We start from the raw sequence: 15,938 nt of genomic DNA on the forward strand, positions 1-15,938 counted from the left end.
GGTTCTGTAACTTGTATCAAGTTGTTATATTGTGTAATACATCTCCACATATCTTTTGAAATTGTGAAATTTAAAAGACTTAGTTGTTAATTAGCTTTTTTACAATTTTTATTTAATCAATGCGGTAAAAGTTGAGATATTTTGCTAGGTGTGATTCATAATTAAAATTATAATTCATGTATTTATTTTTCTTTCAATGTATTTCATATAAATATATCAATTTTAATTGAATATTTTATAAAAATAGTGAAATTTCAAAGTCACTTTTGTGAAAAATGCTATGAAAATGAATGATTTTTCAGCATTTTTCTACACGATTTTTAAAATTAAATGTTTAATATGGGAATCTAATTTTTGGTATATGTTCTTATTACATCAAATCCCAACTACTATCACCAGTGCCATGTTGATTTTCTGAAAAAAGTTGCAAATCGACCTACCCTAATGTGTATGTTTGTATGCCTCACAAAAACTTTCGACAGAGGCGATGAATCCTGATAAAATCGGTATAGTTTTAAAGCTCCATCCTTCGGACAACAAATATCGAAAAATTGGCTAAAAACATTCATTCTTTCACCCTCAACTGAGCAGTTTTGTACAAGGACATCCTCCCTGGGGGTCCTTACTACACCACCTAAACATCTGGGCAAAGCCAGGCACTCCCCGCTAGTCTTTATATAAAAAGGGCACGTGTTGTTTGCTCCTTTTAGACAAGCACCAAATTTCAGCACAACAGTTTCTTAAGCCCAGATCATTAATTCTCTTCAGAGAATTAATGATGTCAAAAACCCAACTGAAAACCTGTTAAGCCTACAAGTAATGAATTAACCCCTTCATTTAAAGATATGTCTATCATTTACAACGGAGGAGATTGGCATATTGTATGAGAATGGAAAGATACCCTTGTTCCCATGGCATGGACACAGTGAGTTACATAAGATCGAATTACATGTTTTAAACTCACACATATTTTGCCTGTTGATCAGTGGGTTCTAAGAATTCCACAGAATTTGGTCAAAATTTAAAGCAAAAAAAATATTTTTATATTGTATCTACAACGAATCAAAATTGTTAAATTCATTTATTTTTAAAAAAAAAAGATCAAGAAGAGCAACAGAATATTTTTATTGTTTCAAAATTTTGTTTGTAAAATTTGGGAACAGTTTTTGGGGATTTTTTGTTGGTTTTTTCAAAACGTCCAAAAAAAAAAAAAAAAAAAAAAAAAAAAAATACAAAATTTTTTTCTTCGGCTTTTTTCTTCTTGAAAAAGAACTTGTAAGGAACAACTATAGATAAACTACCGAAGATCAGTTTACTGTTTCGCAGACAATGAAAGTTCAAGAACTCAAAAGTTAATTCCTTTTTTCTTTTATTTTTTGTAATCTTGAATTGATAAATACTAGAAATTGCATTAGTTTTCAAAGAAAAGATAATTTTGAGCATGAAACAATTGCAATAAAAAAAAGGTTAAAAACTGGATTCATAAAAGATATATGAATTTCAAAAATAAAAACTGAATGCTTAAAAACCATTCTTTTAGAGATGATGAGAGAGAGAGAAAGAGAGAGAGAGACAGAGAATCATTTTCTAGACAATGGCCAAAAGCTAGGTCCTTAGAGATAATAGCAGAAATGAGAAGAGAGGAAAGGGGGACGGGAATAGGAGAACATATATATATAAAAAGGGAGGGGGTTTAGAAGAATAGAAGAAATAATAGGAGAGAAAGTAAAAGAGAGAAAGAAAGGGTTAGATGGTGGAAGGAGCAAAAAACAAAGGGAGACATGGATAGAGTAGAGAAAGAAAGAAGTAAAGAAAGCAAGAGATAAAGACTTTGAAAAGGAGAGGAGTAAAAAGGAGAAGGGAGAAAATGGGAAAAGAGACGGGAGACGAGATGAAGAGAAAAGTATAAAATGGTTTGTTCAACAAAACATTAAAAAAATTCATGCAAACAAGGATAACAACTGCATCCTTTCCAATAATTATTAGGTTTTGTGCTTAAAACATCTCCAACAAAACGCAGTGGTTGAATTTAAGGGTTTTTTTTAGGGAAATAAGGGGCAAGTTCATCGCTACTACAACTAAAGCATTTTCGTCGGAACATATATAACCACTTGTGTGAAGGAATATAATAAGTATACTTTTGTATTTACTCGAGAGTAATTCAGAAGTTGCACATCAAATCAATTTAAAAACACAAAATGACTGTTCTCAGCTTGGATGTTATTCTCACGTTTCAGCTGATGTAACCTCCGATTTTCTTCAGATGCATCTTACTGAACTCAGTGGTAACGCTCTGCTGGTTAGTAATGACAAGAAAGTTTCCTGAATTTACTCAATTCATTCTTAACTCTTGCAATCACATTAGCACCTGCTCCACCCAGTGATCCAATGCTATCATCAAGATAACAAAACATCTGAACAACCGCATTCATTTTCTCCACATCTGAATTCTCATCCATCTCCATTGTCTTACACTTCTTGCATACAAACTGGTTTAGCATCTCTCAACCTTATTGGAATTCCAATGCACGTTTTGAATAGTTAGTGCTTAAAAGTATCACACAAAATTGAATTGCGTCAGACTTCCTTTTCACAAACTGAGCAAAGGAATTACAATATAAAAATAAACTTATTGTGTCTTATCAATACATAGATTTTAAGAGTTTGATTATCGGCTTATTACCTATACCAATAATATGCTTTTTTTTTCCACGACATAATTTTAAATTGCACTCAATCGTGTATACAGAAACCTGAACAAATTAACATTGCATAAAACAAGCTTTAGGCTACTTAAAAAAAATATTTTGTTTCAATATGGGAAAATCTGTCATGGTAAACAGAAACTGGTCCTTTTCACAATCATACCAGCATGAAAACAGTCACTTCATTTTTTTTTTTCATTATTAAATAGGACAATTTTTACGAGTGGATACTCAAATAACAATGAATTTTTTTTTTTTTTTGCTGCATTTCGATGAAATGCTTTGAGAATCTTACTTGTAATTATTTGTATACCCAAACATCAAAGGAGTTTTGTGCTGCCGCAGTCTCGGAGGCAACAATATAATGTGATAAGTACAAAGTTTTACTTCCCCCTACCTTCCAAAGAAAAGTTTTTTAAACACTATGGTGGCTTGTCTACTAGTTAATCAGAGTGCATTCCATTAAAATATTTGCAAACCAAGCACAGGGATGCAATGCCGTGGTGATGGAATAGGGATTGTGGCTTAGTTACGAATGATTATTAAATTGAAGACTTTTTTGGACCCTGTCCAATAGAGAAAGATTAATGACTGATGCACCAACCCATATGTAATAACATACACCATGCAGAGGCGAATGGTGACTTTGTAGAGAGAGAAGATAATGTCAGGTGTAGACATATTTCTAGTCCACCTTCTTTGCAGCAGCCTTGGCAATGTCTTATGTATTTGTTCCAATTCATGTTATCACAATGCACTGATATTCTATGGTTTATGGCTTTAACATCCTAGATTAATGAAAAGTTCATCCGGCAACTTCCGGTTTTCTCATTTCAAAAGACACCATTCTATTGGTCAGTTTTGAACATGTAAATATGTAAAATTATTTTTCATAAAAAAAATTTTTTTTTAATGAAATCAAAAATATTTTGTGTTTTTGTAAAATTAAAAAAACAAAATTAATTAAATTTTAATAAAAAAAAGAGTTAAACAAAAAGTAGCCAAAATAAATTTAATTGTTAATTTCCAATGTTAAAACCATATTCAAATTTATGAGGCTATTTAAAAAAAAATATATTATTGCGTAGAAGCAAATACAAAAAAAATATTCAAAATGAAAATGTCATATTCCAAAAATCATGTAAATCAATCAAGTAATTCTTTTTATATATAGAAAATCATTTTTGTTTTTTGCGATTATAATAGTAAAACGTATTACAAGCTGATTTTGATCTTGGTAATTAAAATTGAGTTGTCTCCCTTTATTAAATATGGTAGATCAAGACAATATTAGTATTTTCTTGTAAAATTTTATTTTCTTAGATAAAAAACTTACTTAATCAATTTACATAATTTTTGGAATATGACATTTTTATTCCGTAGTGTGTACATATGTCAAAGAATTTTTTTGTATTTTTGTTTTTTAATTAGGTTGAATTCTGGACTTGCACCAAAGAATGTACAGTGCTGCATCAAATAATTAGAAAAATTATCAACATCCAATAAAGGGGTTCGGATTTTGTAAGATGGAAAAGGATTGAAAAACAAATATAATGTACAACTTCTGAATAACCTGTACGCAAATCTACCGAACAGCAACGAGGATGATTATAAAACCAATTTTGCTGCTTGTGCAGTTTAATTCAATTTCAAACAAATGAATTTCAGATAAAACCACATTTAGGTACTTACCTGTCATGTCAAAATTAGTATAAATTCCAAATATTACAAACACTGATCCAATAGATGTACTAGATCTTCTTTTTTTTTTTTTTTTTAACAAAAAATCATAAATACTAGCAGTAAAACATTTTCTATTTTGAAATGGAAGATTTTCATGGAAAGCAAGAAAATCAAGGGAAATAAGTCAAAGTGATAACTTACAGTTACCTCCCCTGGATTTTAATAACTCTTCCCTATTATACATATGATTAAACTATAATTCGATAAATTTTATTTTTACTAGTAATCATTTTTCCAGCAGATCATTTTCATAATTTTTAGAATTTATACTAATATCGACATGAAACGAACGTATGGAATCTTTTTTACCTGGAAGACATTTGTTTGAAATCCCATTATATTGCACGAGCACCTAAACATAATCACAATAATAAATTACGTCATAAGGCTTTTTATAAAAGCTTCTCGGGCGACGGAATCTGATATTTCTAAATGGCTAACACTAGGTTCGATTGGTTTGGGCGTGGTTGGCACAGGAGAGGGCTCTGGAGGCGGAGGGTTTGGGTTGGCTGAGGATGTGGTTGTGCCACTTATGAGAACATTTGGTTTTTCCATTATCTCTCGAAAAGCTTCGAGGAACTTTGCTGCTTCATGCTCGTCCACCGCCCTTCGGTCATACGACAGCGTAACAGTCATCATGGTGAGTGGTCCTGCAATACCCGGAATCAGGCGAGATGTGCCGATTGCTAGGATAGCAGCTTGCGGAGGGTTGATAACAGCCGTGAATTCTGTCACACCAAACATACCAAGATTGGAAATGCTGAAATGAAAAAAAAATTAAATTAAATCAAACAAGAGTTACTCAGGGTTTTATTATTAATATTATTATTTTGCATTGAGGATATTGAACCATAGATGTAAAAATAATTTCTGTTGAACTCCAAACAAATCCTGCAGTGATTATTGATCAAAGCAAGATACAAGTTATTACTTAAATTAGCAAAACTATGAAACCAGAACAAAACTATTTTTGCTAGTTTATATAACAAATGAATATATGCAATAATGCCCTATTCCCAAAGGAGGAGGTAGTGTTTGGGAGGATGGTATCATGTCAACAGAACAGATACTATACTACCCCTTTCCCGCCAAAGAAAATAATCCTTGGTAGGATGATAGCACTATATTACCCTCCCCCCCTTTCCCTTTACACACAAAGTTGTAGGTAATGCCTGGGAGAATGGTCTCAGAACAGAACAGATACTACACTACAGTGAATCGAGCATCGAAAGACATTACAATAGTCTGAAATAGTAAACGGAATTGAGAACTAAAACAAAAAAAATAGTACAATTAATGCAATAGTCTGAAGGCGACTACATTGAATAGATGTCGGCTCTACTACAAGTTACCTGAATTGATTTTTTTCAATAAAAGATTTAAAATAAGGCTGTCATGTTGTTTATAGGATGATAAATTTATTGTTCTGCCCTGTATAATGCAACTGCCAGTAATAAACATTAAGAGTCTACAAAAATGTAGCACATAATTGCACTAAATTGGCATGATAATAAATAATAAATAGAAAATAGAGGAGTGGTCTAAGTGTTAATACAAATAAACTTTAATAAGTTGCAAAATTATTTTTACCAGTTTTTGAGATGATGATTATTTGCATTCTTTGGATTACTATTCTCATCTTCATATTTGCAGACCGTTTTCGTCGATGTAACTTGAACTTTTTTCAAGTACATCATGTCAAACTCTAGAATATTTCTGTCAAACTCTAGAATATTTCTGTCGAACTCAGGAATCTGTACAGAATTTCGAACTGAACCGTATATTTAACCCATGGGTGTAGCATGCCTTCATTTCTCTTTCCAGTTTCCTGCTTCCCCAACCATACTGACATGCAGAAGTTCAAATGTAATTTGAACAGACATCTTGCTGCTAAACTCCCTACATAGTACCCCTGCAACTTAGGTCCCTGATAGTAGCCCTCTTTTGGGGTAAAAATGTAATAAAAAAAATTTTTTTTTTTAAATTCAGTCATAACTGGGTGGGTTGGTTGGTTGTTTTTGTTTTACGGCATATCAACCTTTTTCAGGTTATTTAATGCCGAATCCAGTTATTTTGAGGAACGATTTTTAATGGAGTATATTTTTTTTTTTAAGTCAGATTCTATTTAACCCATAGTTGGGACCCTAACAGGTACTACCACTCCGGGTCAGAGTGGACCTGGGAGCAATGGCAATTAAAGGGTGGCTCCACACTCCCCAAAGCCCGTAAGGTGGGGCCTCACCATCGGATATAGTTTTAGGTCATATCAAGGACCTAACTGGGTAGGAGCCCCAATTAATCACAATTTAGTCTCACTCATGGCCTAGTGGATAAAGAACTTGGTAAAATTCAATGGTAAGTTACACTCTTCTGGAGGTTGAAGCCTCAGTATTCTCAAATTTCTTTCCATACAACACATGTCCTCAACCTTCACTGTCCAGGTTTCACTTTCATAAACGATCATCACACTGCATATACATGCTTGATAGATTTTTCCCTTGCTTAGGATGTTGGCAACCTTCATGTGATCCCTTATGTATGTAGTCAGTGTTTTTTTCTAAAAGAATTCTAACTAGAAAGATATCAGGGAAACAAATGGCAACAGTGAAATTGTTTGAGTCATACAAAATAAATGAATAGACTCTTCCCTTTGTCGATCCTTGAAAACAAATTTCCCCGGCCAACAAAAATCCGCTCCCAGTGGTTGTTAGATTATTTCTCATAAACTTCCGAACAAGACAGCGTGATATTTTTAGTGCACATTTACATCCGATCCGATTGTATGTGATGATTTATTACATATTTCACTGTAATTGATAACTTTTTAAAAAATAAAAAAAACCGTCTTTCTTTATGGCTGCTTGGATATTTCCTTCTTTCATTACCAGTTTGGAAACAACTTTGAGTTATCAAGTGGCCACGTCTATGCCGTCAAAACCTGGGAAACAAACTTTATAGCAAAAGGAGCAGAATGTTCGACTTAAAGATGCCTATCCAATAAATCAATGTGTGCGTGCGTGCGGCAAGGCGTTTTCAAGTATCCAACCAATTTTGTCCTCTATGGACCTCCTACCACTTATGGAATCATTTTACCAACCTTGAAAAAAATGATTGAAAGAAAACCACTTGAAGTCTGTCAACTTCAAAATATTTTCGTTTCAATGAGAATATCAATAAAACCTCTTTGGAAAAAAAAATGTACACATAAATATTAATACAAAAATATATTTAAACAAACGTTAAAAGAAATACATCATAATGGTAGAGTTTGTTGGGTTTTGTTTAATGTTTCCAGCAACTATGGTATGATTCCAATATTTCAGATTCTTATAAATTTTTTTTTTTTTACATTTTCACCCCAAACAAGGCACATTGCCACTTTGGTGTAGGGGCACGTTATACTTGAACTTTTGCATGTCAGTACAGTTGGGGAAGCAGGGACCTGGAATGGAATTCCAGAGTCTAGCGGTTCTGGGGAAGAAACTACTGGAGTAGAAAGATCTTTTACATCTAGGGATCTCTACTGTGTAGGGGTGGGATTTAGCTGCCTGTCGGGTTTGTCAAGGCTGTCTACATCGTGGGGGCACAAGTGTCTGCAGTTCGCCAGAGCATTCACCATTAAAATACTTGTAGAACAGGCAGAGGGATGCAACATTTCGTCGATGGGACAGAGGCTAAAGCTTAGATGCCAGTTCAGGACCTATCAGGTTGGCGACTCTCTTTTGAACCTTGTCTAGGAGCGAAAGACTAGTAGCAGATGCACCAGCCCAAATATGACGACAATACTCCATACATGGGCAAATGGTGGCCTTATTAGAGGTACAGGATACTTTCGGATGTTAGTAGTTTTCTAGCACGGTAAAGAGAGCCTACCTTCTTCGCAACAGCCCTGACAATGCTTTCAATGTAATTGTTCAAACTCATGTTTTCTGTGAACGTTAGGCCAAGGAGTTTGAAAGATAGTTTTTCTAGGGACGGGGGGTATTTTTTTTTTCTTTATTATTTTCTGATTACCATAAAAATCCGTATGTGCATATATTTTTACAAACATAAAAAAACTGGGGAGGGGGGGGGCGATAAATTGTAGTTTTATAAGTAGTGTGTGTGCGCGGCATTGCCCGGGTGTTTATAGGTGTAAAAGATAAAAAAAAAAAAAAAAAGTTCTGGTAGGCAGATAGGCTCGAACCTGAAGCCAAATAACTTACCACAACAAAGGCAGAGATGTGAGAATGGTTGAAATTTAACGATTAAAAAGTTAAGTGACAGGTACGTGAATTTAATGAAGTCAAACATCACGCCATAGGGGAATGAAATCCCGCACTTAACTTTGGTTGCTAGCCAGTTTCCCCAAGATGTTGGAGAAAACCAGCTCCCCATAAAGAGGGGAGTGTCCAAATGAATAGCAATTGTCTGATATGACGGGTTTTGCCCACATTGATCAAAGCTGATTGCTTTCCTGGACCTCCCAGCACGAGTGCCAGGGAGACTCCTTTGTAAACGAATTCAGTTTCCGTTATATACGAAAAGCTAAACAAACATGCGAGAAATACCGCGAAAACAGCATGTAAAAGTCATTGAAAAAAAGATACATGCAATCTCGTTTCATAAATCAGGGATATTATAATCAAGGTAGCATATAAAAAATTCTAAGAAACAGTGACCGCCCCAAGCGCCACCTCCTCCAAAACCTTTGCCAGACATACAAAAAATGTGCACACACTAACACACATTTTGCGTTTTATATATATACATTAGCGGGGGTACTCGGCGTTGCCCGGGTGTTTGGAGGTATGTGTGGTGTTAAATAAAAAAGAAACCAGGGCGGAGGGGGTAAAAGTTGGTAGGATCGAACCCGAAGTCCTGAGGCAAAGTTTGAAAATAAAATCGGGTAGCCAGAATGAGTTACTGATAGATGTTTTAATTTATTTAAGTAAGAACCAAATTGACAGGTGCGCGAACGGAAGTCATAAAGCAATAGCTATTCAGCAAATAAGGTCAATGACCAGGTTTGTTTGTTATAAGCGAAGTAAAAAAAGAAAACAATGTTAAAACTTAAGCGGGGGGGAGGGGGATGAGGAATCAAAACATCAAAAAAAAAAAAAATCCCAAAAAACTAACGTAAGGCAAACGAACGATGTTAAATGTAAAAATCGAAAAAACAAAAATTAAATAAGCCTGTTTCGATATTAAAATTTTAAAAATCGGTGGGTACCCGGATGTTTTTGGGTGTGTGGTCGGGGGTGGATAAGCAAAGTAAAAAAAAAAAAACAGAAAAATGAACGTTACGTGAAAAATGGCTTAAATAACACTGGTTCAATATTTAAATTTAAAAAATCAAAAAAAAAAAAAAAAAAAAAAAAAAGAAGATATCTAACACCACGATTCAACCCAAAACGTTCAGATAATGAGGTCACACTCTAATCAACTGAGCTTAGATGACGTCGCCGAAATTGTCAGTTTTTCAAATCAAATATTTAAACTAAATCAGGTTACGACCTCATATGACACATGCGTAGAAGCGAATTCGTCATGAGAGGAGGGTTTTTGTTGACCCCCCCCCCCTGTAGAAAACTGCTGATTTCAGGGTGAAAAAATTAATGTCTTTGGCCAATTTTTCGATATTTGTCGGGCGAAGGTTAGAAGTTTAAAATGATACCAATCTGGCGAAAATCCGTGACCCGTGTGGAAAGTTTTTGCGAGACAAACAAACACACATACATACACACATTTTCGCTTTAATGTATATAGATATAGATTAAAAATCAATAAATAGTTTTTTTATTATGAATACCATCAATAAAAAATTAAGTTTTAAAGAAAAATATCAAAAGATTTGTTTTTGGCATCAAAAAAATTCTCATACGAATTCCAATACAAAGTTCCACTTTTTTCTGATTTTCAATTAATCGTCCCAGCAGTAGTTTCCAGGGATTTTACAATTTTACCTCAATTCTTCAGATAAAGAACGAAGGAAACATGTAAAATTCAAGCGTATGACTCACATAAGTCATGATGATGATGATGATGTATAGAAAGTATCTGTATGAATGGAAGGCCTAAATAATTTGTATTCTGTTCAAAATATGGAACACCAATTTACACAACAATGATAAGTTTATTGTTAAAACAAAAAAATTAAATAACATTTAATTCGTTAAAGTAATCATATTCATACAGTAATATTGTGATCCTCTTTCATCCAGCCAAAAACCATGGATATAAAGTTTCAGAACATATATGGTCTTGAGAAGTTTGTGAACAAAAAAAAAAAAAAAAAAAAGCACACACACGCACACACAGATAAAAACTACAACTTATATATGTACATATAAATAACCTTAATAATATTACCACTATATTTACTCTACACTACAGAGTATTGAGGACTTTGGGATTAAATACACAATTTTTTCAAATGTTATAAAAAAAGTTACTATATATTATTTTTTTTTTTATTCCATTTTCATCCCAAACAAGGCACAGTGCCAATTTGATGTAGGGAGCTTACTATCGGGGACATAAGTTGCAGGAATACTATGTAAGAAGTTGAGCAACAAGATGTCTGTTCACATTATACATGAACTTCTGCATGTCAGTACAGTTGGGAAAAACAGGAACCCGGAAGGGATTTTCAGAGTTTAGCAGTTCTGGAGAAGAAACAATTAGAGTAGAATGCCTTCTTACATCTCGGGATCTCTGTGTAGGGGTGGGATTTTGCCAATTGTCTAGTTTGTCGGAAATATTTATATCAAGAGGGTACAAAGGCTCGTCAGAGCATCCACCATTAAAATATTGTAGAACAGGCAGAGGAATGCAACATTTCATTGATGGGAGAGAGGTTGAAGCTTGTTCTTAGTAATTACTGGGGTGATTTCATTGAGATTTTGTATGTAACTTTATTATAATAAAATGCATCAAACTAAGTGTTATGGTATCCAATGCAATAATGTACAAATTGTACCATATTCAACCATCAAGTTGGCGTAAAGCACTCATTCGAAATCAATGGGCTATAACTTTTTTTCTCGTTTTTAACGGGCTTACATGTTTTGAGCTGAGCATATTGGGAAGTGATACATGATATATCATTGGCATATTAAGCGATGCTCTTTGTGTAAGCAAATGAGCTTAAGGTATTCGGACGATGTCAAAACATTAATTCACTGCCCGCACAGCAGCTACTGATTGGCGTAATGGTTCAAATCCTTGACTGTCGTACCGGCAGTCAGGTTTCGATCCTGGCTTGACGGAGTTGCCTATCTAGCCACACTGATGAGCTGTGATACAGCGAAACAGTACTGTATGTGGATGATTATATATATATATATATGTTGTATTGTCGTATCATAAAGGATATGAGTGTTTGTTGTGTTATCTCTAATAATTGACTAGAAGAGATGACGTGTTATATATTTATGTTGTATCATAAAGGCAATCGTGTGTGATCATCTAGTCAGAGTTAATGTCGTGTGTGAGTGACATGTATTTTAAGAACCTACCTCTGCTTCTTTGATGTTGGACCATCTGGAATTTCTCGTCCAGGAGGGAGACTTGATACCTGTTTTTGGATGAAGATTCAATCACTCCAAGACAAGGAATTGGTTCTATAGTTTATTTCAGTTTCCCAGATGTCTTGCAGAAGGTGGAAAGTGAAATCGGCCTGTGTGGGTTCTTCTTCTACACACGTCAGCGTTCGTTCCCCCCCCCCAGTGAAGGGGAGGAGACAACAGGAAGCCGTCCATTCGGTTCTAAGCCCAAATCAAATCTCAACGATTCAGCCAACCTGATCACGTGACTCACACGCAATCCAATCAGCTGATCTTGACTTCCAGTCTATGTGCCTAACTATATGATTTAAACACCTCCCTCTCTTGGTCCATTCTCTAACATATATATATGTGTGGAAATCCTATGTTAAATTATGTAGAATTACAACAAAATTTGTTGTTTGACAAATAATAATGAGTACAAATAATTATTCAAGTCTTTTTCTTAATCCATGGATTTCCAATGAATTGTTCATTGAAATGTTATTAGCAAAATAGATGTTGGTAATTATAAATTTTTGTCTTATTAGCACATAAATTGAAAATTAAATTTGAAGTGTAAAAAGGATTTTCAAATGTTTATTATTTTGCGAGACCACCCATTTATAAAAGCTGTGAGTGCGGCCATCTTGATTCTTTCCTCCCCCCCCAGACTCTACGTGACGCATGAACGCATTAATAGTAAGCCACAATTTTCCCTACATTGATAAACACTGCAAATTATTTTATGTTCTTGCAACAGCCACTTACCATAGATTTCTGTCAAGAAACATTGGTTTTCATTAGAATTTGGGTGGCAAGAAACCTCTCCAAGTTCCAATCCTCTTCACTCTCATCCAGTGGAAGTCTAGTTAGTGCTTTCCCTCCTAAGGCTTTCTATTGTTTTTGACACTTCATGACTATTTGGTGTGGTGCTAGTTAATGTTGATTGCAATTATCATTCGGTTGGCAAGAAAGTTCTTGCGGGATTTTTAATTTTGATTCCAAATGATGTATTTTCAAATAAGTTTTCATTATAACACATTTACTTTATATATCGTTTTAAATTTTAATCTTTACTTTTAAAGGGCGTTTTCCTCTCTGTCTAATCATTTAAATTACAATCGTTTTAAAACAATTGTTTTCTTTTGCACAATTTTCTTTCAAGCTGTTGAAACAGCTCGTGATATCAACAAAGCATTTGGCCAAGGAACCACTACTGAACATATAGCACAATGGTGGTTTAAGAAATTTTGTGGCGGCAATGAACATCTTGAAGATGATGAGCATCGTGGTCGGCCATCGGATGTTGATAATGATCAATTAAGAGCTTCAGTCGAAGTTAAACCAACGCACAACAGAGTTGCACCAAAAGAAGGCCATGCTGACTGGTGGTCTGCGACCGATCTCATCTATGACAGTTTTTTGAATGCAGACGGAACCATTACGGCAGAGAAGTACTGTTGACAAATGGATGAAATGCATCAGAAACTTCGACAACAACACCCAGTGTTAGTCAACAGAAAAGGCCTAATTCTCCCCCACAACAATTCCCAACCGCACGTTGCTAAACCAACCCTGGAGAAGTTGAACGAATTGGGCTATGAAACTCTGCCTCATCCACCATACTCTCCAGACCACACACCTACCGACTATTACTTTTTCAAGCATCTCTACAACTTTCTATGTGAAAAATGCTTCAAAAACAAAAGTGATATCCAAAAACGCCTTCAGCGATTTCATTGCCACGAAACCAGATGTTTTTGTTACTGGCATGAATACATTTTTTTTTTTTTTTACATGGAGTTCACCACTTATCAAGGCCCAATAGCCACTCGGGGATAAGGGTTATTCTGTGTATAGTAATCAATGAGATAGTGTAGCAATAGTATTGGAGAATTGATAAGGTGTCATTACTTGTGGGGGGGGGGGCGGTTCATCAGGAATTTGTTTGTGTTGGACTTGAAGAAATCCAGGTTGAAGTCAGGAGGGAAACAGACAAGCGGAACAGAGTTCCACAGGCGTGCAGTTCTAAGAAAGAAGCTTTGTTCATGGAATCTACGTTTTGATTTAGGCACAGATAAGGAGTGGGGAAAATTATTGACCGTGGTTTCAGCTCGTCGGGTGTTGTTTCACGTTGGCGAAAGTATGTTCATTCTGATGGTGTTGATTTCGATCAATAAATATTCGTTTGAGCCGAGATATGTTCATCTGAATTTAAAAGTTAAAATAGCAAGAACTTTCTTGTCAACCTAATAATATTATTATGCAATAATTACAGTTTATAGTTTTTATTGTTTTTTGCAATAAATTTATTGATTCATGAAAATTTATTTTTGTTCATATAAGTAATGTGAGTGTCATGTTTCCTATCATTAATAGAAGTAACAGAATAGTTTTCACTTCAGACAGATACCAAATTTTTATTATTAATAGAAATACTGATATATTAATTTTATTAATAATGAACAGATTCTTTAGTTTGATTCGAAGAGCCTCTGCAGAGGTTCAGCATTTAAAGATGAAATTCTGACTTGAGATATTTCAAGAAGTGATCTTCATTTTTATGGAAATTGCTTCAGACGAGGAATGAAGCTACTTGATGTAGGGAGCTAATGCGAACAAATAATCGAAAAAACAGATTTTCATGTTTTGAAAAAGTTACGATTTAACTCAACTGACACGTCGTCTTTATGTCAGTTCTCCACAAATGAACTTAATGAAGATAATTCAAAAAGGATGCGTACAACAGGATAAAAAAAAAAAAACGTACCTGAAAGAACCTCCTTGGAATTCATGGAGTTGGAGTTTACCTTCCCGAGCTCTACCAGCCAATTCCTGCAATGGAAAAAAGAATTCTTTAATATTCAAATAATGAGATCGATGTAGAGCTTTTCTGTTCCTTCTAAAAAAAATTAGCAATTTTTTTTTTAACATACGAAAACAAAAAAAAATTAGAAATTCAAAAGTTTTTTTTTTAACATACAAAAACAAAAAAAAATTAGCAATTCAAAAGTTTTTTTTTAACATACAAAAACAAAAAAAAATTAGCAATTCAAAAGTTTTTTTTTTAACATACGAAAACAAAAACAAATTAGCAATTCAAAAGTTTTTTTAACATACAAAAACAAAATATTAGCAATTCAAAAGTTTTTTAACATACAAAAACAAAAAAAAATTAGCAATTCAAAAGTTTTTTTTAACATACAAAAACAAAAAAAAATTAGCAATTCAAAAGTTTTTTTTTAACATACAAAAACAAAAAAAATTAGCAATTCAAAAGTTTTTTTTTAACATACAAAAACAAAAAAAAATTAGCAATTCAAAAGTTTTTTAACATATAAAAACAAAAAAAATTAGCAATTCAAAAGTTTTTTTTAACATACAAAAACAAAAAAAATTAGCAATTCAAAAGTTTTTTTTTTAACATACAAAAACAAAAAAATTAGCAATTCAAAAGTTTTTTAACATACAAAAATAAAAAAAATAGCAATTCAAAAGTTTTTTTTTAACATACAAAAACAAAAAAAAATTAGCAATTCAAAAGTTTTTTTTAACATACAAAAACAAAAAAAAATTAGCAATTCAAAAGTTTTTTAACATATAAAAACAAAAAAAAATTAGAAATTCAAAAGTTTTTTTTTAATATACAAAAAAATTAGCAATTCAAAAGTTTTTTTAACATACAAAAACAAAAAAAATTAGCAATTCAAAAGTTTTTTAACGTACAAAAACAAAAAAAAATTAGCAATTCAAAAGTTTTTTTTTAACATACAAAAAATAAAAAAAATTAGAAATTCAAAAGTTTTTTTTAACATACAAAAACAAAAAAAAATTAGCAATTCAAAAGTTTTTTTTGACATACAAAAAATAAAAAAAATTAGCAATTCAAAACTTTTTTTTTACATACAAAAAATAAAAAAAATTAGCAATTCAAAAGTTTTTTTTAACATACAAAAACAAA

General features: G+C 33.2%; 1 protein-coding gene across 2 annotated transcripts in view; it reads right to left on the reverse strand.

Moving 5' to 3' along the window:
• Positions 1–2,972: 2,972 nt before the first annotated feature.
• The window catches only part of LOC145293306 (pyruvate dehydrogenase protein X component-like), a 104,787-nt gene continuing 91,821 nt past the window's right edge, over positions 2,973–15,938 (reverse strand). For both annotated transcript variants that reach the window (XM_080139948.1, XM_080139949.1), the window contains 2 exons: positions 14,748–14,812; positions 2,973–5,208 (listed from right to left, as the gene is read on the reverse strand). In XM_080139948.1, the coding sequence (XP_079996074.1) occupies positions 4,824–5,208; positions 14,748–14,812 (450 nt within the window). In that variant the 3' untranslated portion in view covers positions 2,973–4,823. The remainder of the gene's footprint in view (positions 5,209–14,747; positions 14,813–15,938) is intronic.

Source organism: Euprymna scolopes, chromosome 14 (assembly GCF_053919585.1).
Source record: "Euprymna scolopes isolate OS-2025 chromosome 14, ASM5391958v1, whole genome shotgun sequence".
In the NCBI taxonomy this organism is placed as follows: Eukaryota; Metazoa; Mollusca; class Cephalopoda; order Sepiida; family Sepiolidae; genus Euprymna; species Euprymna scolopes.